The following is a 24,047-nucleotide window of genomic DNA, read 5'->3' as shown; positions in this document are numbered from 1 at the left end:
CTTTTGGGGTATGATGCCGTCCAACGTCTTGAAAATCTTAAATACTATAATCTCATCTCATCTTAAAGTAATGATTACAAGAGATTCTCCTTGAAAGTCTTAAAAGGCCATAACCTCATTTCATCTTAAAAAAACAATGGTAGTACGAGATGTTTTTACATCAGTGTAGGATCTCAAAAAGATTATTATTAAATTTGATATAAATTTTTTAAAAAATTATTAAAAAATTTAATTATTTTAAATATTTGTATTAAATTTAATAATAATCTTTTGAATCTTACCCACCTGAATATGAAAGGGTTTCACAACGTCATTTCCTTAAACCTTAAATCTTTATCCCATCTTATAAAATCTATTGTCTTTTACTATCCCTTTTACTTTTTTTCCCTTCTCTCTCCCCATCAAATCCTCCTGGTTTCTCTCTTCCTCGCCTTTTTCTGTCACAACACTCACCCGGTTTCTCTCCCCTCTCTCTCTGCTACTTTGATCCCATCTCTCCCCTTCTCTCTCACACACGCACAGATCCCATCTCTCCCCTTCTCTTTCACACACGCACAACAGGACTGAATTCCCGCCATGAGAAGGAGGTGAAGGCCGAGGGTGCAACCTGCATTCATGCACAAAAGGGGTTTGGGAAGTCCAGTTATTTCAGCAACAATTAGGTTTTTTCATGGTCCCAATAACCTGAGAGCAACTAAAAGAATGGGTCCGGGGTACCTTTACCGCTACATTAGTGATTGGCATATTTACAGCTAACATATGATTTTTTTCGTAAAGGGAAAGGTTTTTATAACGTAGGAGTTTTATCTTCTCCCTACCATCCAGCCGTCCAATTTTGATCAAGAGAGCCACTCGCCATTTGATCTTAGATCTGACGTCTCAAAGTATTTTATTTTTATTTATTTTTATACAAATTTTATGAATATGAAATTTGATACATACCATCTTCTCATTGAGGCACACCTATAAAGAATATTAAAAATAATTTTTCGATAAAATATAATGATCAAAATACCCTTTATAATTTTCAAGGTTATTTTGATCATTTTATTTTATTGAAAATATTTTTTATGTATTTTTTGTTAGTGCGAGTTTAATAGAGGAATAGATGTCCAAAATGTGGTGTCTAAATAGTTTATAAAAAAAATAAAAAAAAAAAATAGCGTAGAGACATGACATTGTGATTGGAACAATCTTAACCCTCCATTTAAAATAAACAGTTGAATAAAAGAAAAAATAGAACTTCTATGCTGCAAAAGAAAGATAGAAAAGTTGACCTTTGGTAAAACCCCAAATACTTATGACCTTTTTAGACTCCTTTGGTTTCCTTGGTCTCTCCTCTCTTCTTTTGGCTACCCTGGTAAATGACCGAAGGACCTCTCTCTCTCTTCGTTATGTGCCCTACAAAGGCCCAATTATTGGGTTCTCCCTCTTTGTCTCTCTCTCTCCCCTTCGGTTCCCTAGCAGAGATCCAACTATGGAGGGGTTCACAATGAGTAGAAGAGAGTGAAATCCCTAAGAGGTAAAAACAAAATCAGTCATTTGCAAACGTGCGATTCTTCTAAATCCTTGTACATCTTCTCATGAGTTTTACATTGATCTTCTTATTTATTTTACCCTGTATCCAACCGTTCATTGAGTGGTACATAATTCTCTGCTATCTATCTCAGTTGCAAAGAGAAACGGGAGAATGGAGCAAATGTTTTTATAGAGATAGAAGCTTTTCGATCAAAGAAATGCGTCCGAGTAGCAGAACATCTGTTTCGTTAGCTAGGTCAGAATCTTTTCCCTATCAAGATAAAAAGCAAATCAAAGTCTCGCCAGACCACGTTCTTTCCCCAATAAAGGTCAAAAAAAAGGAAACTTTTTACATGTGGGGCCCTATCAAGCAGTTGCAGCTAGGATAGCTTCAAATGCCTGACACTCCTTATTTTTAACTTTTTTCTGTAAATTATCTTCGCATGAAACTAAAAGGTTTGACGTACCTTATAGGGGTGCACTTAAATAAATAAATAAATAAATATTTTTTGTAAAATAAAATAACCAAAATACGCCTACAAGTTTTAGATGCATTTCAATCAAAACAACAATTTCTTTTTTCCTATTTTTTATTAGTTGTGCCCATTTGAGAAGGGACCACACGTCATAATATGTTAAACCAATTTAATAAAAGAAAAAAAAAAGTACTTTGAACCGTCTGATATGTGATTTTTAATTTTTCATGAGCCAGCCTAAATAAAGATCAGTGATTCCTTCATAATCCCTTAAGAGACAAAAACATACAAACCAAAAATAAAGATCATCAATTTCTTCATAATCCCTCAGAGAAAAAACCACACAAACCAAAATCAAAGACCGGCGATTCATTTTCAATGCAGCCAAAAAAGGACCCATTAGTCAGCCAGGCAGGGCATTATTACGCATTGAATAATTCACGGTTCCAAGCTTCTGTGTCACATGTGCGTGACTGCACGCTCACACTATGTTTAGGCATGTAGGTTTCTATGTATTTGTAGCCATAGGATGTGGACTTTGAATACTTTGGCATCAATATAGACCATCAGGATACTCAGCAAGAATGACGAGCACTAACATTTGCACCAAAGTTCTTTTGCAGCACAGGCTCTTGATGACCAAAGTTACAGGCCGGCTTTTAGATCCAACACATCCAAGTCCTTCATCTACAGCCTCACATTGTTCCAAACTGGCTGAGGACTCACCGTTCTGATATCTATACAGGGTGCTACTCTTTTTTTAGCGCATCTAGCCACCATTAATATCTCGGGATAGGCACTCTCTGGTCATTTATACCTGTGTGTAGATTGACAATGGGTCTTGACACTGCAGATTAGTAGTATATCCTCCAGTTATACAGAGATATCGATTGGTCTCTGCATGCGCATGAAAAGTAGAAATCAAATGGGTATAAATATAATACTAAGCATATAATAGAAGAAGATGCCAAATATAATATGTTGCCCACTGATTTCGGTGGATGCCTCTAATGAGGCACCTAGCCGCCATTTTTCCAGGAGATAGTTACTGCAGTGTCCAATTGATGGTGAGTAGATTCCTGCATCTCTCTCCGATGAGTTTGAAGGAGGAGGGGTCCTGAGCCAGGTTTTCAGTGGTTTGTGGGCTCCAAACATAGGTGGCCATTCCACAAGCAAAGGAGACACACCTTTGAAAGGAAGAGGTTGAGACTGGAGGGCGACTTTGGCGGAGTAGAACTCTCTATCTCCTGGGCTCCATTCTGCTGCTGGTGGAACTTCTAAACCGTCATTCCATCCCTCCCTTAATATGGTTGAACATCGAAGGTGTGCCTTTTTTCGAGTGGTCACGTCCTGGTCCTCCGCCTCTCTGGCCAACACTCACCAAGCACAGAGTGCACATAACCCTGCAGCACCTACAAACTACGATGGCTGGACTACGGTCCACAGAAAGGGGAGGAGAGGCCGCATCTCCAACGGCAGGTCCCATGCTCCTCTAGACCACTCACTTCACGGTCCTCGGTACTCTGGATCCCAGCCCCAGGCCAAAATCTTCCCTCTACTTGAGGATCAATCCCTTGGTCTCGAGGATCTTCCTCAGGCTAACATCAAAGCCCCTGACACCTCGCCGCCATTTTTCCCACCCTTGATGAATTTGTCTCCCTCCCTACCCCTCGATGGTAATGTTTCCACCACTCCTCTCTCTCCCTGCGATGTGCCCTCTACTCCCACTTACCCCTCCGACCTTGTTGTTGACCCACACTCACGTGTCCTCCTTCCCCCTTTCCCTCAACCACGTGTCCACCCCCTCCTCTTTCTCCGCCTGTCCCCACCACCCTTCCCCTTTCCTCTTCCCATACCCTTCCTCCACTGTATACCCCCTCTCTCGTTGACGTTATAACTATCCATCTCCCCTCCCCAGACCGCATGATTTCCCCCTCCTTTCCCCATGCCCTGCCATCTTTCCGGCTCACCTGACCCCGACGACCTCTTCATCTTCCTATCCCATCACCACCCTCGCCGCCTCCCTTCACCAGCTCTGTACCACCATCATTACCCTCTCCCACCAAGGTGCTCTACCTCGAACTGCCAGCCCCTTCCCCTGGCACCCATGGGAACCCTCAAGCTCCCCTATCCTCCCATGCACTTAACTCTTCTACCTCTTCTTTTGCCTTGGACTTCACCTTCTCTTTGGCAGGGGCCACCACTGACCCCTCGCTTCCTCCCTCCTTGGTGGATACTTCAGCGGACTCATCGGCTAATAACTCCCCTCCCTCACCCATGGCTCCTCGCAATCGTTCTAGGTACAGGTCAGCCACTCATCGTCGTGCTCCCTCTCTTCCCCTCGCAACCATCCCCCCCCCCCCCCCCCCCCCCCCCGTCCTCCCTTGTGCCTCCTCCCTCCCCCACCCCCCCGCCCTCCCTTGTGCCTCCTCCTCTTCCATCCCACCATTGGCCCTATCCTCGTTTAGCTCCCCTCTTCCCCCTGTTTTACCCCTCTGCTCACTCTTCCCCATCCATCCTCAACGCTTACCCTCCTGTGCCTAGCTCTATTTTCCATTTCCCTACCTCCATCCAACCTTCAACCCCTTGTTCTCTCATCCCATCCCGCTTGCCTCTTTTCCCACTCTCGCACCCTTTAACAGGAAGTTTTTCAATCCGCATCCTCTTGCCCCTATTCCTGTCCCTCCCCACTCCTACCCCCTTCCCTCTTCCTCATACGCATCGTTTGTCCCCGCCTTGCCTACTCCCATCCCTTATTCCCCTCCCCATTCTCTACCCTCTCTCGGCATTTGCATGTCTCCCCCCACCCCATGTACTAAGGTCTAGCCCCATTCGTCTGGTGCTCCTCCGGCGGCTTTCAAGCGCAGCTCAGTTTCTACACTCATCTACCATCTTGTGCCGCCACCACTTTCAAACGCAGCCTCTCCTTCCCTGACATCCTCGCCTCCTTCGGTGGGTTCTAGGTTCGTTTCAAACATGGGCAAGGCAAGGCTCAAGGAGACATCAACCAGGTTCTTCGTCTTGTGGGTTTCAAGTTTGACAGATCTAAGGAAAATGTCGAGGCTTTCTTCCCATCCAATGCCCAAACCACGTTTTAAGTAACTAAAGAAGGTTCAAGAGAATTCTCGAATCTTGTTTATGGAATTAACTATGACCAAGGGGTTTCTTCCTTGTCTGTTGGGAACATGGTGATGGCGGCTAGCCAACCAAGGGGGCCAACTATGGAACCAGGTATTAAGACACAAATACCACTGTCAGTCCTCCCCCTGGCCCTCCCTGAAACGTTGTCCTACTCCGAATTTGGAAATCTTTGCTCTGCTACCTTCATCTTTTCAAAGACTTCATCTTCCACCCTAGGGACGGGACTAGAGTAAATTTCTGGCCTCTGGATTGGCCACCTCCCTTTCCTGATCTGCTTTCCCAACCTCTTTCGAACCCTAGCGCCATGGGTGCAGACCACTTTGCACCGGCAGGGAATTCCCGGGCATGGAACCTGGACTTTTGCAGACAACTCTGCGACGAAGAGTTTCCTGTATTTTTGGAACTCCCTTCTCTCCTCCACTCGTTTTCCCCTCTTGGTGAGGAATGAATTATTTCGTCCCTCGGCTGTTCCTCCCCCACGCCAATCCATCATCGCTAAAGCCTGGATTCCTTTTATTCCCCTAAAGATACAAGTCTTCAATTGGGTTTCTCTGTGGGAGAGAGTCCTACCTGTGGACCGGCTCCATAGAAAAGGCATGCAAATCCCAAACCGATGTGTAATGTGTCTGTCGGAGGAGGAAACAAACTCCCATCTCTTCATTCACTGCAGTTTCGCAGGTCAACTTTGGGAGGACTTGCTCCAACTGTTTGGCTGGTCTTGGATGCCTGAATCAGTTCCACAGCTCTTACATCAGATGCTGTTCTGACCTTGGCCCAAATCTGGTATCCTGCTTTGGAAGGCTTCTGTCACGGTCACCCTATGGTCGATTTAGAAAGAACGCAACAACATAATTTTTCATGGACAGCAGTCTCAAAAAACAAGTCTTAAAGGAGTCCATAACATCCATGGCGATCTTCTGGGCCACCAACCACAACCATTTCAAGCTTCTCTCCACCTTTGACCTCCACCTCAAATGGACTGCCACCTTCATCACATGCCTAGACCTGTGCCGCGCTCCTCCCTCTAGAGACCTCCGGATATTGGCTAGACCAAACTCAACTTTGATGGGTGCCCTCTGGGCAACCCCGATCCGTCAGGCATCAGGGGCATCCTCAGGAATCACGAAGGACTCTCCCTTATCTCCTTTGCTTCTCCCATCGGCCTTGCGGATTCCACCAGTGCCGAATCCTGTGCCCTCTTGGAAGGCCTTAAAAAATTTGATCCCTCTTGGAGCACTATTCTGGTCGTTGAGGGTGACTCGAGAAATGTAATCTCCTAGGCCTCTTGTGAGGTTGTTCCTCCTTGAGACTTGCTCGTCTTTGACGAGATTTTCGATATTCGCAGGCATATGCAGGTCTTATGGAAGCATACCTGGAGAGAGTCCAACCAAGTGGTCAACGCACTGACTAAGGAAGGTACTTCCAACGCAATGTCCTAGCTTTTTTCGAACCTTTTTGCTTCATCATCCACATTTTGTAATACTGCACTCATGCTTGTATAGCATTTTTTGGTATCTGCTACACCCTTGGTGGCTGTATAGTGCTCCCGTGTCTTGGGCAGCTATTTTTTGTATTATGTAATCTCCTTTACTTAATACAAGGTTACCAATTTCAAAAAAAAAAAAGAATTGCTTTAACATTTGAAGAATATAGACCACATATAAATCTCAAACAAGAAGAACTTCATGATCACCAGGTAAATAGAAGCAACATATTCCATTCATATATACTTTGATCTGTATTAAGTACAACATGACATGCATGTCCGCTTGATATAAAATGATTGCAAAAAATCTTGTCTTCGGATAGGTTACTTCTGCAACTTTTTGATGAATAAATTGAGTTAAGATTTCTTACCATAAGAATTATGTCCATAAAATACAAGTCATGCAGCTTCATAAGATCCATTTGTTATACTCATCCATTCTTATGATAAATGAGCTGGATTTAGGATGATCTCCCCCTCCATATGCCTACAATTTGGGAAAATGTAAGGAAAGAAAAAATGGAAGAACATGTAGGTGGAAGATACAGCAGTTTTACATTATTTGTCATCCCATTCATACCTTTGAAATTTCAGAAGTATCAGTAGCACTATCCATACTCCTCAAGCTCATCTTCAGATTCCCTCGTTGCATATATACAACTGCACCTATGGGTCTGCAAACATTATTGCAGCCACTAGAAGATAAGAGTGATTTTAACATTCAAATGTGCTAGGAAGAAACAACGTTTTGTAAAAATAAGACTATCGTCAAATTTGCTATCAAACTGATAAAAGACATCTGAATAGCATTGAGAAATTATGAGGAAATCTATGTACAATTTACAGTTGTTTAAGGAATTTTTTTGAAGAAATGACTGTATAGTATTAAATCATGAAGTATACAATTCCAAGTGCCTGCTGTGCAAGAACATAGTATGCACCCCAAAAAAGCAAAAAACCGAGACTTATAGTCAAGTTTGAGTTGGGGTGATGACAAAATCACAAAGCTTTGCGCTCAAGGAGCCAGCGTTTGCTAAGTATCTGCAGCCTCATTAGCTCACCACTTGAAACTAGTGATATCAAAGATTTGGTAAAAAATGGGATCTAGTCTCCATGGGAGCAGGCAGGCTCGACTTGCACATCGAATCAAACTTTGGGAGTCCCCTTGTTCTTCAAGTTCCTAGTATGACCTGATTTTTCATTTTTCAGTAATAAGATAGATTTTTTTCATAGAAAGAGTAAACCGAATGATGTGATTCAGAAAAACACAATTCCTGTGTTAGGAACTGCAAGAAATAACCGGTGTCATGGTTAGGACTAAATGCATTGAAAGTCGCACACAAGCATGTGGAAAACTACAATGGACCAATGAAAGACCTTGAACTAGAGAGAAAAGCTAAAGAATGGGAATCAGGTGAAATATAAATTAAATAACAATTACATAACATTTTCACATGAAAATGCATGGGGCATATCCATGAAGAGTAAACAAGTGACGCATGTTTCTAATATATAACATAAGATCATACATGCATGGCTAGTCACATGCTTTAATGATAAAGGATTAGTGTGATTCAAAAAAACACAATTCCTCAGTAGTCATGACTGGGATGGATTACTTACAAAATTGTGGATGGATGCACCCTCTTTTACTAAGGCATACACTACTAAAATGGCCTCAAGCCACATATGCTTAACGAAACTCGCAATGGTCTGCATATCTCAAAAATTTGGTCAAAGATTGGTTCCTTTCTCCAGGGGCATCGGGATGGTCATGTAACCCAAGTTATAACAGTTTTAGAGTCCCCTTCAACTAGAAGTGAATGTTCCCAGTTGTGTCGAATAGTTTTAGGCCCTCGAGGTGCCTTGGCCACCATGGAATTTGCATAACCAATCAAAGCCCAAGAAAGAGGGTAACAGATTACCAGAGCTATATTTCTAAATAGACATTCGATACTAACTGGTCCTGGCTTTCCAAGAGAGCAGTCATCTAAGTTGAGTTTGACGATCCCAACTTTGGTGGCATTCAGTGCTTCATCAAGGGGGTAACAATGGTTGGAAACCCGAATGAGCTTCCAGTTTCTTTCAAAATATGCCAATGAACAGGCTTGAAATTCTTTACAATTACAGGCGCAAAAAGCCACGATTAATTTGATAACGACCTTGATTGCATCTATTCGAGCTTTTCTGCTCTCAAAAATAAGGTTGCTGCACTCCAACCATATGGCCCAGAACATAATTAGGATTCAGGGTCGTCACAATAAGAGGCTGAAAGAAGGGTAAGAAGATTAGAAGAATGCTGTGAAAGGCTGATGAACTGACTATGGTAATACCCGAACGAAACTCTGGATTATCAAGGACAACATCTTGACAGAAACCGAGTAGTTAATAAGAGATGATTTACAGTTTCCTTGGGACTCTCACACATGGCAAGTTCACTTGTTAGGCAGATCCCTCTTCTTTGTAGTTGGCCAAAACTAAACATATTGAAAACCTGGATCTCAGGAATGTCTGGTTAAACATGCCCGGTTAGCTATAACAAGGGTGTTAGTACTTGGGATGAGTGTGTGGTAGAAGGACAACACCGATAACCTTACAAAAGATACACGGAACCACACCATCTAGAGAAGTCCCGCAGAGCCAAGGAAGTCAGTTGGGATATTTCTACGTCAAGGAGGTTCCTCCTAAAGTATGGCTTCCAAACCATCTGACAGCCTAATATGTTGTATAACAAAGTCACAGTCATTTTAATATATGGCTTGAGAATAGATATTTGTGTATTGTTGTCCCAAAGTACACTCTCCCACCCAAAGATCCTTCCACATCCTGATCTTGTCTGTTGACCCTTAACCAAATGTTGTTGGCAAAAGGAGGTAGGATGAAGCTATCCCTTTCACTCTGGAGGCCCAGGCATGGCTGAACCCTTGGGTAGCCAGCGCGACTTGTCACGATCATAATTATTCTGCATTACGTGCTTCCACGTGACAATTTTGGGTCATGAAGCACCACCACTACTTCCTGAGCAGTGCTATGTTACAATCCCTACAGTTCGTGTGCCAAGGTCCCTATATCTTTTCAATTTGCACAGGGTCCCCACTAACCAAGTGGAAGTTATGTGCACCTGAGCTCCGGATCTCAGAAAATCTGTCATCAAACAATCTAACAGATTTACTATGGCCACCGGCAGACAGAACATTGACATCTGAAACAGAAGGATATTGTACAGAGTGGCTTTAATTAGAGTAATTCTCCCTGCTAGAGGCAGTAATATGCCATTCAGTGCTGCCACTCTCCACTCAAATATCTCGATGACAGCATCTCACTGCTCTTTTCGTGGTTTACTGACACAAAGGGGGATGCGTTACTTGCTATGTGGGAGGCCATTCTTTATCCCAGGCTTTTTGGTCAACTCCAATTTAGTTTTGTGGCCAACACCAATTCCAAAGAGTTTTCTTTTTGCGAGATTGGTTTTTGAGGCCTGGGGAAACCTTGCAGCTCAGAGGGAAGAACCAAAGGTTGTCAACTTGCTGAGGGTTTGTGTCGCAGAAGACCAAAGTATCATATCCGTACTCAAGGTGGGAGATTGATGGCCCCTACCTAGAGGATTTAAAATCATTGGAACAAGTTGTGCTTAAACAGCTTGGATATAGGTTCATTACAGAATTCTGCCATTATGGAATATGAAAAAGGGGACGGGTCTTCCTTGTCATAGAACTCTTGAGGAGGAGAAAAAACCTTGAGGGCAACTATTGATCAGGACCGAAACGTGTGGAGATGGTACAAAGTCCCAAATATAAGACCTCCACATATCTCCAAACCCAATTAGATCTAAGATTTGGTCAAGTACAACCCAATTGACATGATAATACACCTTTCCCAGGAGAAGCTTAAGAGCAAGAACAGGAATTTTGGATTGGTATCTGGCATGCATGCATTCATGTGCAATCTGAGCCCCCTCCAAAATCTGCTTGTACTGGACCAATGAACAGCAGTTGGGGGATATAACAAAGTTTAGCACCTGTCACAGACAAGATGCCAAAGCTTTGGCTATGATCATGCAAAATTCTCGCATATGGCGCTCTTTGGATGTACTCGTTATCACTGATAATTTACTGTTTCAATTAAATTAATCCTGATAATAAATTAATGGTTGTTTGCTCGTGTCCATCATAAAATTATTTGAGATAAACTTATAGCCAATTTTACATATAAGTTTATCTTCTTGAAAAGCAATTTTTACTTTATCCACAATAGTTTTGCTGAAAATCACATTTTTTTGCAAGAAATAGCTAAAAATGCTAGAATTGACTGGAAAAAATATATAATATTAAAGAATATTATATGTAATATAATATATATACCAAACAGCTAACATGGTAATATATCCAGAGTATATTAACTTTAGATAAGATCAATGTTCAAAAAAGGACCGCCCGACCCCAAGGCAGCAAGGGGCCTCAGGCGACACCTGGGCGCCCTGTTCTAGGTGGGCACCAAGCACCCAATTCTAGGCGGGCGCTCAGGGCTGTGGCCCCTTTTTCAATTTTTTAAAAAGCCTAATTTTGACCCCCATAAAAGCTTATATAGATTATGGGGATTATTTTCAACCCCCCAAAGTTAAAAAGAAAAGAAAAAAAAGTACTTTTTTAAACCCAAAATCTCTTTAGCTATACTAATTTCTGATAATTGAAATTGTTTTCTGTCGTTTGTAAAAGCATCCTAAGTTTTTCTTTTCTTGTTGAAATTATTTTTAGAGATAAGGCAAAAAAGGTTAGTTTACAATCTTTAATTGAGTTTTATTTTTCGGATTTGAGATGTGTTCTACGAGGTCTACTAGGAATGGGGAGCCGGGATGGAAGTATTGTGTTATCCTGGATAAGAATGAGTAAAATAAAATTGTGTGTCAATTTTGTGGACATATTTCTAATGCCGGCATAAATAGATTCAAGAAGCATCTTGCTGTTTATTAGAAGTGATGTTGCCTCGTTTAAGATGGTCCTAGAGCCTGTAAAGAAAAAAATTTCTAGGCTCATTGAAGCTGAAAAATAGAAAAATAACAAAAGAAATGGATGTAGCAGAATTGAGGGCATGGGTCCGTGTTTTTATGATGATGTTGACACTGATGAGGATGAACAAGGGGAAGACGCGGTAGGCATGGCAGTTACTCAGAGCTCTAAGAGTAAGAGAGGTCTTGGGTCTAAAAGGCCTCATATTAAAGGGCCTATTGATAGTTTTTTAACACCTAGCTCCGAGACAATAATTGAAAAAGGAAAGGGTAAGGGCAAAAAACAAATAATAATTAAAAATAGATTTAAGAAGACATAGGCCAAGTGATTTAGTACATTACTTGGTAGTTTTACCATAAGGGCATTCTCTTAATACTGCTCGCTTGAATAGCTTTCGTACAATGTTGGAAGCAAATCGACAATTTGGGCCAGGGTTGAAATAACCAAATCCATATGAGCTTGGCGAGCCACTATTGAAAAAAGAAGTTAAGCATACTAAGGAATCTCTCAAGACCAATACGGATGAGTGGGCTCAATATGAGGCCAACTAGACTGCTTCCTAATTAAGAAGGTAGATAGACCATCATGTAAAAACTGCAAGGTTATCCCAAGAGAGAGTTTGACTACCTAATATAGCCTCATGGTTATAGACATCTGTACAAAGACATGGAAGATAAGGGGTGAAAGTAATGGGTATCCAAAGACTAGGTGGTGGAATTTACAAAATGAGAAAATAAACTTATTTGGGGATAAATTAATTAAAGAAGGAAAATGAAGCTCTGAACATGAGGTCAATATTATGCGGAATGAGATGGCTGACTGTATTAACAAAGTGGCAAAAGAAGTTTTAGGAGAATCTAGAGGGAAAATAAATTCTGATAAGGAAATTTGGTGGTGGAGCATGAGGTTCAAAAGGCCATTAACGAAAACGATCATGTTATAAAACTTGACAATGTTGTAGAAATGATCAAAACTTGGAAGAATATAAAAATGCTAAGAAAACCGCTCAACAAATAATAAGTAAAGTTAAACTTAAGGCATATAATAATATATACAATAAAAAATACGGAAAAAGATGTCTTCAAATTACCAAAAATGAGAGAAAAAATATAGGGATCTAGATCATATTAAATGCATTAAGAGTGATGATCAAAGGGTCTTGGTGAAGGATGAAGAGGTCAAGGAAAGATAGAAAGTTTATTTTTAAAAATTATTAAATATGAACACAATGGGAACATAGCAGTAGAAGGAACCGTTGGGATAAATGAGGGCAGAGGTCATAGATACATTCATAGGATTAAGATATCAGAAGTGAAAGAAACTTTGAAAAGCATAAAGATAGAAAAGGCTCTAGGACCATATGGTATCCCGACAAAGTTGTTCAATATACCTGGCTGACAAAGTTGTTCAACAAAGTGTTGAGAACAAAGAAAATGCCAGACGAATGGAGGAAAAGTATTGTGGTACCTATTTATAAGAATAAAGGAGACATACAGAATTGTGTGAACTATCTAGGGATCAAGCTTAGAAGCCATACCATGAAGTTGTGGGAGAGAGTAATTGAGTAACGACTAAGACATGAAACGAGTGTATCTAAAAAACAATTTAATTTTATGCCGAGGAGGTCAACAACCGAGGCGATTTTCCTACTTAAGCAACTGATTGAGAAGTTTAGGCTGAAGGGAAAAGACCCAAAACGACGCCAATACAAAGTGAGACCTTTGGAGGGATGCTTTAGAATCTAAAAGTTTTAAAATTTGCCAGACTAAGACAGCGTATATGGAATGTAAGTTTAGTAATAATAGGAGTAGAGACGAGGAAGTAGCTAAGATTGACGGCCAGAAAATGCCAAAAAGACCGTACTTTCGATATCTTGAGTCGACAAGCCAAGAAAATTGAGAGATTGAGGAAAATATTGCACATAGAATTAGAACTGGGTGGGGAAAGAGGAGATATGCAACCGAAATTTTGTGTGATCGCCGCATGCCAATGAAGTTGAAGGGAAAGTTCTATAGAACAGCTATGAGACTCGCTATGGGGTAGAATGTTGGGCAAACAAAACACAATATACTCATAGAATGAGTATAGCGGAAGTGAAGATGTTGAGATGGATGAGTGGCAAGACAAGAAGGAATAGAATTCGAAATGAATCCATTCATGAAAATTTAGGTGTGGCACCGATAGGCGATGAGAGAGAGTAGACTTAGGTGGACTGGCCATGTGTGACACAGACCTAGAACAACACATATTAAGAGATGCGAGTTTGTTCAAGTGGAAGGCTCAAAAAGGGTAAGGGGAAGGCCCAAAAGGACATGGTTGAAAATAATGAGAAAATATATGAAGACTTATAGCGTCACTGAGGATATGGCCCATAATAGAGCATAATAGCAGACCAGGACTCGTGTACCGAACCCCAATTAATTGGAAAAAGGCTATGATGATGATGATGATAATGACCGACCTATTGCGTGATAAGAGGAGTACCATGAATTTGTTGGTAAAATTTCCCTTAAGTATAGTTTTTTTACGATTTGATGCTTTTGATGATGTTCATGATGCTCATTATATATTTTCTTTTATTGATAAGGCCATTGAGGAGGTTGGGGAGGAGCATGTAATTCAAGTGATCACAAATAATATTGCTCCTAATATAGCTGTAGGCCATTTGCCTCGCCAAAAGAGGCATCGCATATTTTGGACTCCTTACACTGCACATTGTACAGATCTTATGCTTGAGGAAATTGGTAATATGTCTACTATTAAATGACTTCTTTCTAAGGCTAAGGAGGTTACAATCTTCATATACAATCACACAATTACCCTTAGTATGATGCGCAAGTTTACAAAGAAGAGGTACCTAGTGAGGCTCGGGGCCACTAGATTTGTCATTGCCTACTTTAGTCTATAGAGCATGTATAAAAGGAGGATCCCATTGATGACTATGTTCGCTTCAGAGGATTGAAGTAGGTGAAGGTGGTCTAGAGATGCCAAGAGACAAAGGCGCAGGATATTATTCTTTCTAAATATTTTTGGCGTGGGATAACGTAGGCAATAGAAGTATTTCTACCCTTGGTGAAGGTCTTACGCTTGGCTAATGCTAATAAGCCCTCTATGGGCTTTATATATGATGCACTTGAAGGAGATTGCAGAGAATTTGGGCAATGATAAGGCCAAGTACGCCCAACTTGGTAAATCATTGAGGCCAAGCGGGATAGGCAGCTCCATAGAGCATTGCATGCAACGAGGTACTACTTGAACCCCAAATTCTTTTATGTTGATGGTCATATTGAGGCACAAGATACAATTATGGAAAGTTTTACTGAGTGCCTTCCCGATGCAAATATCCAAGAAAAGATATCAACTAAAGAGCTCATTTTGTACAAGGGTGCTTCATAAGTCATTCAAAAAGATATGGCACTAAGGCAGAGGAGCAAAGTGGAACCCGACAATAATAATATATTTTATACTATCTTTTGTATTTTTGTTTGAAAATTGTCTTTCAAGTTCCCAAAAATTTGAACGATAATTTTAAATACTTAAATTAATTATAAAGGTTGCTTATATTGCTGGCCAATGGTGGAGACAACATGGTAGTAGCAGTCCACACCTCCAAAAGATGGTTATTCGGATCTTGAGTTTGACAGCTAGCTCTTTTAGTTGTGAGTGCAATTGGAGTTCGTTTGAGATGGTATTTTATATTCTTTTGTTGTTTGCAAGTTCATTTTTTGAATATAGATTTATAGGAGATAATAGATATAAATATATTAAACTATGATATAATACATTACTAATAGATGGATTGATTAGTAATTGTAGTACACCAGTAGTCTAGTACTTATGCATTTTTTCTTATAGGTGCATATAAAGAGAAGAAATAGGCTTCAGCAAAGGAAGCTCAATAACTTGGTTTTTGTAAGCGAGAATCAGAGGCTCAAGGAGAAGTTTAACTAGCAAAAGAAGGATCCCATCACTTCGAAAGACATGGAGAATGCTTTTGATTGGCTAGTTGAGAACCCTGGTACTGAGGAGGTCTTCCCTAGGGAGGGTTTGACTTGGGAAATGGTTGAGGAGGCTTCGGATCCAGCTTTTAATTCTAGGAGGGCCACTCGAGCAACGACTGCTGCTGGCTTCACACTCATAGGGGGTGAGAAAGATAGAGGAGTAGGAGGCAGATTTAGAAGAAACTGAGGAAGAAGAGCAATATGTTGAATAGGATGACAATTATGATGATGACGGCCTCGATTCCAATGCAGATGCAAGCGATTATGATGTTGTTCTGATTCTTAATGATGATGATTGGAGAAACGCAGATGTCCTCTCTTATTTTGTAGTTTTGTAATTCATCTTTATTACACCATCTTGATTTGGACTTTAAACCTTTCGGATGTTAGACTTTTTGCTTTTTTGGACTATTTCGTTGTTTGGATTTATACTTTTGTAAGTTTGTTGAAGATTTGGAGAGTTGGAGTTCATGTTAATATGCAATATGGGGAGTTGGAGACTATTACTAATACATAGCCTATTTGACTTATAACTGTTTTTAAATTCAGTATGATTTGAATTTTGAAATTTTGAACAGATTTATTCTTAATGTGTGATAATGTCATATGTTTGTATATAAAAAAGTATGTTACAATATATACATATACATTAAATTAAAAAATTGACACAAATATATGCATATATGAGGTTCTAGATGCCAGCCTAGGTGTTGTGCGCTGGGCATCAGACGGGCCACCTACCTTTTTTGAAACCTTGGATAAGATAACCTATTCCAAATAAAATTAATTGACATCCAACGGGCCCTAGGTGTGTATGTCTGAAATCCTTCAGATATTCTACTCCATTCAACTTAGAGACCAAGGTGAGGAATGTGGAGTTTATCCCACTGTGGATGATTCCTCAATAATAAGAGTCAACAAGAAGGGACATTTGGGGCTTTGGGATATCAAAACTTATGGAACAGTGCTGCCAGGAAACCATCTAGCCCTGAAGCCTTATCTTGATCCAAATCTGCAGCAGCTCTAAGGATCTATGTTCCAATGGACAGGCTTTCTAGCCACTCCCTGAGCAAGGTTAGAAGGGAAGATTGGCTATCCTAGGCCTCCAATTAACTTTCTGCGGCTCATGGGATATCCTAATTCCTTTTCTGGACAGAAGAAAGCATTTAACATTCTTTGACAGTTAGCGATCTTGTGAAAGAAGGTTGTGTTCTGGTCTCCTTTCCCAAGCATACCAAGAAATCTTCTCGTGCTTGAGGATGGCCTGATACACCACTTCAGTATGTATCCTCCTAGCCCTTTACTTTGAGCAGATCTCTAGATTCTTCAATTAAGTCTAGATCATTGATCATGTGAAGCAGGGCCTCCTTTCTTCCACGAAAGTTATCAGGAAGTTAACAGTTCCACTGTTATGATTGGGTTATGATTGGCCCTTCAGAAGTTGTAGAGTTCTATACGCAGTCTAAAACTAGCCCATCCTTGGATCATGAAGTGAGACCACAACTAAGGTATCAACCTGTAATTAAGCTCCATGTCATTGATCCACATCGTCCTGGAATTGGAAAGGCTTTAGAACCGTTGAGGATAGTTTCAGTGTCTACAAGTATGGGTGATGCTTTGACACGAGTTTGTGGAATTTTCCTAAGTGAACACTTTGGACCTCCTCCTCCCATTCCCAGGAGATTAGGAATTTATCTATTTTTGTTAGGATCAAACTGGGTACATAGTTGAGCCAGGTGAAGAAGGACCCAAGGAGCGGGATATTGATCAGGGTGTTTCTATAAACAAAGTCTGTAAACCCTGCCATATTCGTTGTGATTTGTTCACTCCTATTCCTCTTTGAAGATCATCTGATGATTTTGAAAATCGCCAACTATGCACCACGGGTGGGGGAGAGGGAGGCTACTTGGATAAGCTCTTTCCAGACCTCCTCCCTAAGGTTCAATCTATACGGGCCATGGACTGCAATGGCTTTCCAAATGAAGTCATTATAAATCATGGATAGGAAAATTAAGACTGAGTATGAGCCTCGATAGAACAAGGGTAAGACAAAAATAGTTGGGTCCCAAATGACCCATATTCTGCTGGAGGCTCCCTGCGAGGGTAACGCTTCACATTGACAAGGTCTACTACCCAAAATTTGGCATATTAACGAGGTTAGGGATTCTGGTTTGGGCTGTAACACTGTTTGCATTTCAGGATGATGCTTGCCGGTGTAATTGATAAGGCCATTTTCATTGAGGGGTTGCCCAATCCTCGAATGTTCTAAACCAAAGTATTCATTTGCGGGGTAGGTTGGCAGGGCAGGGGGAGTTGATGCCTTTGGAAGCATCTAAGGGCCCAACCTTTCGAGGAAAAAGAAACAAGGACTGGGTAGGCCCATAGTTACCAGGATTCAGAATAAGGTCAGACCCCAGACTGAGATGGGGACCGCGAGATCGAGAGATGCACAAGGATCCATGAAGCAGGGATCGAGATCCTTACACCATGAGTTAAAGGGATCATGATAACAACATGAAGGGAGCGATGGTGCATGATCCAAATTTCTCCAAGACCAAATGACAAAGCTTATGGGATCGAGGTCCGTCCAGCTTAGAATCAAGGCTGCCCAAGTAGGGTACTCTAGCTCGGGAGTGACGTCCATTGAATGATATGATTAAAGGTTTTTTTTTCCAAAGAATCCAGTTTCTAAAATATTTTGTTTTACTTTTTTCTTATCTTGGAGTGTGTTTCATAAGTAAGAAGTGAAATTGGAAACCTAACATGAGGATTCAAATTTAGTGTGGGATGGAAATGTGGTGTCCTTGTTTTCCTCCATTTGGGTCCTTTCAGTTACATGCTATTGAGCAAGCAACTAGTCAAAAACTCTCCAGATTCAGAGGAAAATAAAAGGGTCCAGAGGCAAAGAAAGGGTCAACTTGCAAAGATCTCTTTAATGGTGGCATGGGCGATGAGAGTGTATTACAGAAAAGATCAAAGGTATAAAGCTTATTGAGCTTCCCATAAGTGAAATGAGAGGATTTAGGGTAGGACATGGCGCAACTTTAGCTACTCCCTTCATCTACAGGTTCCAAATAACATAGTATGGTAGCATCTTGTAAGTTATGGTCTTTATTTTCGTGACTTACAAGTTCAAACTTCAAACTTCAAACTTCAAGCTCCAAACCCTGGATACTACATTGGGACTGTTTCTCAACTGGTTGATCCCTATACCAATAGACAATTCAAATTTCAGAATTTTTCGAGAAATATGCTGTTGAACACACACACATAAACACAAGACAGATTTTGGGCTAAGGAGTTAAAGGAAGGATGCATGGGGAAAGAGGGGGTGATCTGTGCATGAAACTCGAAATATGCTGGTAATCTTCGGTACCAATGTAACAGAAACTCAATTTTCACGTTGGTGGAGGCTCAATTCAACTTAATCGTGAACCCATGATTTGGATGACAACGATCTGGATCCCATTAACCAGGGATCTAGAGCCCTAATTTTGCGAATTGCAATCCTATATCCAAAAAATGTCTGGAATTGAGATCCCTGGAATTCAAAAAATGCGCAGGATCGAGCTTTGGGAGATGGAGCAACTACCTTCTTTGGAGATCCCCGTACTATGGGTAGGCCAAAATGCTTCTCATAATGTATATAGGATAGATTTTTTTAGTTATCTACTACCTTTACCTCTAGCTTTACACTTTGCAAAGGCACTTCTCTTAAAGTCCTCACTAATGTCACTGGCAAGACCGACATAGATGAAACCCAAAACCCGAAGTATGTGGTCAATTTTACCTTCCACTTTGACGATACTAACGATTTCATTAGAGTCCACTGGGAAAAAAGACTTTGCACGCGTTAAGAGTATCAAGATCATTGTTGACTCCCCCAATATCTCCCCAAGGGAGGGGGAGGATCCCAAAGGAAGGGGCAACAAGAGGGGAGTGGGATGCAGGTCTGCTTCATTAGTAACAAGGTTTGGGGTAGAGGGTGTCGGTTGGGTAGGGCAAATTCAAGGAAGAATAAGAAGGGTTTCACTAAAGCTTAAACACCTAGGGGTACAAGACATCAGAGGAAAGGGCATAGCTGAAAGGTTGCCTAGAACAGGCCAGGCCCTGTTATGTGGTATTATAGAGCACATAGAGGCTGAAGAACAGAGGGAGCAAAGAAGATAATTAAATAGGGAATGGGAGGTAATAGACAGACTAACACTAACAAATCTTAATCTCTCTTCCTACGAAATAGACAGTCCTGATTGTCCTGACCAAGAAGACCAAGCATGTGGATGATGTGGCCTCATATACAGGTTTCTCTCGGGTCCGGGAGAGAGGTAATCATTGTGGCTGCGTCTGATTCGTCGATTTGCTTCTGTCTATCTAGGCGGAACAAGTGACCTGCCATCCATTTATGGGCTGTGGCAGTGGTTAACTGTTGTGGGGTACATGGAAGCATCTTGGTCACTCATTTCTAAGTCGGTGGAGGGGATGTCTTGGGCAGGGCCAGATAAGCTGTTACTGAGCACATGGGACACACACGTTCGGTGATCAACACCATTCATCCATATGAGCAGGCCTGAAATGTCGACTGACGTGCTGGGCAATGGTGTGATCCAGGTTGGGGCAACTGTTATGGAACAAAAGACATCTAGGCCATTCAATGCTAAGGACATGACGGGTTCATCTCCAGGTTCGGACATAAAGCTGGCTTTGGCTTCTCAATCTTTGGAGTTAGGGGAAATCAACGGAGGTCAAGAGGAGAGAGATGAATCAAGGTTGAATAGAGAGAAAAGAACTGGAGTGACCGGATTAGGAATCAATGAGTTTGGCAGCCAAAACTTCAAGAAGAACGTGTGGATCCCCAACTAGAAATATGCAAAGAAAATATGTAAAGTGTCAATATGTCCTTGGTGAAGCATGAGGATGAGGATGTTTCTCAGGTAGGCAGGTTATGTGAATGGGTTTGGTTGTGTTGAGGGTTAAAAGCCTGTGAATAGGGTCACCGGAGTTGGGAAACTGATTATAAGGGAAAGCAGGTTGCAACGCAGGGGATGTTTCTGAACATGCTGTCCCTCTCTCTCTCTCTCTCTCTAGCTGCCTGGGAGAGGAGTCCATCACATGGCAAACGAACAACATCAGGGAGGGCAAAAGCATCACAATGTTAAATGCAGATGCAATCATAATTGAGATCATCAGAGAATTTCACACAAAATGCTTTTATTTTTTGAGAAAAAGCACAATCGAACCTGCTTTGTTCCTCTCATTTTGCACTTTCCAATGAATCGCCAAATACACAAAGAAAAAATAGCATCCAAATGCAACAGGGAAAGAGAGAATGTAGGAGGACCTGCATCGTGGTGTCCTCATGACAAGGAAATATATCACCAGCAATAAGCCAATATGAGTGTCAGACAAGTAAAAAATTAAAGTCTCACTGAAGTGTCCCCACCTCAAACCAGCTGCAGAACTCTTTTCACTGAGTTGATTGCCAATTTCATTGCACAAATGGGAATTTCCATCTGCCCGTATACCCTGCAACTCATTTTAACAGACCTGAGACTTCATTTTTAAGCACAAATCTAAAAACAGATATTCGATAAAATAGAAAATAGTTAGATGGATAATGTGTAATAAAAAGTTTTTTGTGTGTTCGTGTGCAGTACAAGGTGAATCACATATAATGACCTTTCTTTGAATAATCAAATTTGCTTTTATGTTATGGGAAAGTTGACATGACCACATGAAAGATGTGACTGTGAGGGTCATCATTATCCAATGAGTTGAATGGAGCCACACAATAGAACACCATATTGGAGCTCATGTCATGTTGGTGGCCCACTCTCTTTCCATTACCATTAACCATCCAACATATTGATTGGATGAACAGTGATGACCCCCATGACCACATATTCATGTGGTGATGTGGATCATAGTACCATTTCACATGTGTTATATTCTATTCCCTAATTACCATCATAATTAAAGAGACCATCATTAATTTCTTAATTAGTTTATTCCCTAATTACAATCATAATTGAAGAAATTATCCTTAACTTTCAGCAAAGAGCATCAGTTACATCTCCAATCCCTAGTTCTCCATACTTCAGAATAAAAATCAATTGTCATGTAATTGCAATTTGGACTAAACACTGATCGTGATCACAAGAAGATGGGAGCATGGTATGGAGTACACTAACACATGATGCAGAGTTCCTCGAAATGTGATTCCCAGATGTTTCAGTTAAAAAAATCTAGGATCAGTTATTTGGAGCAGTAAGCTAATCTATTTCAGGGTTATTGCAACTATAACACCAGGCTAGAATAACCACAAAATACATCAAGAGTTACACTTCTTGTCCCTTTGTAATAATAATATATAAAACATTTCCTTAATTATTAGTTTATCTTTGGGCAGGTATGACGTGGGATTGGAATCCTCAAGACCACATTGCAGTTTCACCGCCCTAACCCATGAAGCCTGCTTCTGATATTTAAAGCATTTCCTAGTTTCTGAATTTACAGAGTTGATGGACCTGGAGGAATTGTTCTCCAAAATGAACCCTCATTGCCAGAGAATGGGAACCCAATACAGAACCAATCTTATTGTTCTTTTTCCAGTAAAATATAAAAATTGATCAAAAGGAAAAAATGCAATATCTGAATAACACGATAAATTCCAGTCATGTCCCTTAGCAGTTCAAAAGCAAGCAAACTTATACATCTTAAGGTGTAGGATCCATAAATCACAATAGAAAACCACAAATCAATAAACTGATCTATTTTCTTTTTTTTTTATTCATTTATTTGTTAGGTCAATAAACTTTTTTTATAGTAGACCACTTACAAATAACATCTATGAAGGACAGAACCTTCTCCCAGTATCTTCATGGCATGGTATAATTCTAAGTACAATAAAGGAAGACCAGCTGCAAGAATAAGGTTTCTTAGAGGCAAAAGATCCAAACATCCACGAAACCCAAAATAGGTTCGATTATCCGAGCCATGTGCTACAACGAGAAAAAAATGGAAGTGGATTTTACCAGATTTTAAAAAATAGGAGGCAGGGTCCGACTCAGTCAACTGAAAATCCATGTCAAATTGTCAGTTTCGAGTCAGATCTCTGATTCAAGGCGATCCAGTTGAAATTGCCTCAAAAGTGATTTTTTCAAAAATAGGTTAATGCTGTTTTAAAAGGATTAGAACAGAGAGAGCTGACTTTTCTTGTTTGGAAGTTCAATTCAAATGATATTTTCCAAAGTAAGGATGCTCAAGATAGGATGGAATCAGAAGAAACCATATATACAAAAGAAAATAGTTAAAATCAAACAAAGGAGAAAGACTATAATGCAAAGGAGATTGATTAATGAATCAAAGGAAAAGCCATAGATTTAAGAAAAAATCATTTGCTAGAGAAAGGGAAATAGAAGAGAAACAGAAGAAACCCCAGATTTGAAAAACTACATCCCTAAGAACCTCTACGTCAGAAATACACCAAAAAATTTTGAGATTTAAAGGAAATCAATAAGAGAAATAGAAAGAAAAACCATGATCAAAGAAAGAACCAAAGATGAATGGCCTTCCAAGATGGAGAGAACGTAAAACAAACTAGAAAAGAGAGAAAATATATAGGGGACACCTGTTTTTAGAGAAACATAGGTTAAAACGATAGAGAAATCAATCAATTGGAAGGAAAAACCACATCCAATTCTTATTCAAGGATGCAATGATGGAGTCTGGAAAGTCGAGCGACTTTTCAAGAATCGCCCGGTTCCCAATTTTTAGCCGAAAACAACCCAGTGTGCTATGGTGAACTAGCCAATTTTCTGAATATAGGGGCGATTCAATGGTTCTGACTTCCCAATTCTAAGTCAGATCAGATTATTACGATCCGATTTGGTGATTTTTTCATCACTAGCTTTTAGGACCCACAGAGGGCCTTACATAGGTACAAAATTAACATCCCCCTAGTTACATGGATCAACAGCATAATATTGATAACAAAGATATACACAGCAGAAACACAATAAATTGCATGTTTGCCCTTAGTCGTTACCATGCAATCTAAGAATGATAAATACTTGAGAGTAATTTTCTGTGCTTACAGACTTCTAAAATATCATCAATATAACAATGAAATCATTGCTAGGCAACCTACTAATGACAAATACATACAAAAAAGAACGGTTTCTCTTCTTACAGACTTCGAAAATCTAATCAATATAACAATAAAATCATTACCAGGCACTCTCCATAGAATCCTTTTCTCAAACGAATTTTGAAAGCCCCGTCCAATAACTTATTGGCAGCATCCTGTCGGTGTTCAATGTACGAACGTCCCTTGGCAATGAACTCTGTATGACTCATTTCAAGCAACTGCACCAAGCGAATTTCATTCAAATTGAGAGGCAAAATGAAATGCAAATCCAAA

At 40.5% G+C, this 24,047-nt stretch overlaps 1 protein-coding gene across 9 annotated transcripts; it reads right to left on the bottom strand.

The window, feature by feature from the left end:
* Positions 1–1,541: 1,541 nt before the first annotated feature.
* On the bottom strand, positions 1,542–23,989 carry LOC148779211 (uncharacterized). Of its 9 annotated transcripts, none has more exons than XM_088854691.1 (5): positions 23,858–23,989; positions 20,967–21,151; positions 7,202–7,316; positions 6,993–7,108; positions 1,542–1,789 (listed from the first exon to the last, which is right to left on the bottom strand). In XM_088854691.1, the coding sequence occupies exons 1-4, from the start codon at positions 23,981–23,983 to the stop codon at positions 7,031–7,033; spliced, it is 504 nt and encodes a 167-aa protein (XP_088710817.1). In that variant the 5' UTR covers positions 23,984–23,989; the 3' UTR covers positions 1,542–1,789; positions 6,993–7,030. The 9 variants fall into 9 exon arrangements, with proteins under 9 accessions (XP_088710817.1, XP_088710820.1, XP_088710818.1 ...); XM_088854694.1 differs by having other exon boundaries at positions 7,202–7,295; XM_088854692.1 differs by lacking the exon at positions 1,542–1,789 and adding an exon at positions 2,292–2,841.
* Positions 23,990–24,047: the final 58 nt, after the last annotated feature.

The sequence above is a fragment of the Amborella trichopoda genome, chromosome 13 (assembly GCF_054954075.1).
Source record: "Amborella trichopoda isolate Santa Cruz 75 chromosome 13, AtrichopodaSantaCruz75HAP2 v2.0, whole genome shotgun sequence".
Classification (NCBI taxonomy): domain Eukaryota; kingdom Viridiplantae; phylum Streptophyta; class Magnoliopsida; order Amborellales; family Amborellaceae; genus Amborella; species Amborella trichopoda.
The sequence above is the reverse complement of the archived record's forward strand: the minus strand, read 5'-3'. Positions and strand labels throughout refer to the sequence as shown.

Excerpts from the sequence above, each read along its gene's own strand:
- LOC148779211 (XM_088854691.1), bottom strand. The coding sequence starts at position 23,983 with ATGAGTCATACAGAGTTCATTGCCAAGGGACGTTCGTACATTGAACAC. Across the intron at positions 7,317-20,966 it reads ATGAGGACACCACGATGCAG|TGGCTGCAATAATGTTTGCA; the intron begins GTCCTCCTACAT and ends CTTATCTTCTAG. Across the intron at positions 7,109-7,201 it reads ATACTTCTGAAATTTCAAAG|GCATATGGAGGGGGAGATCA; the intron begins GTATGAATGGGA and ends CCCAAATTGTAG.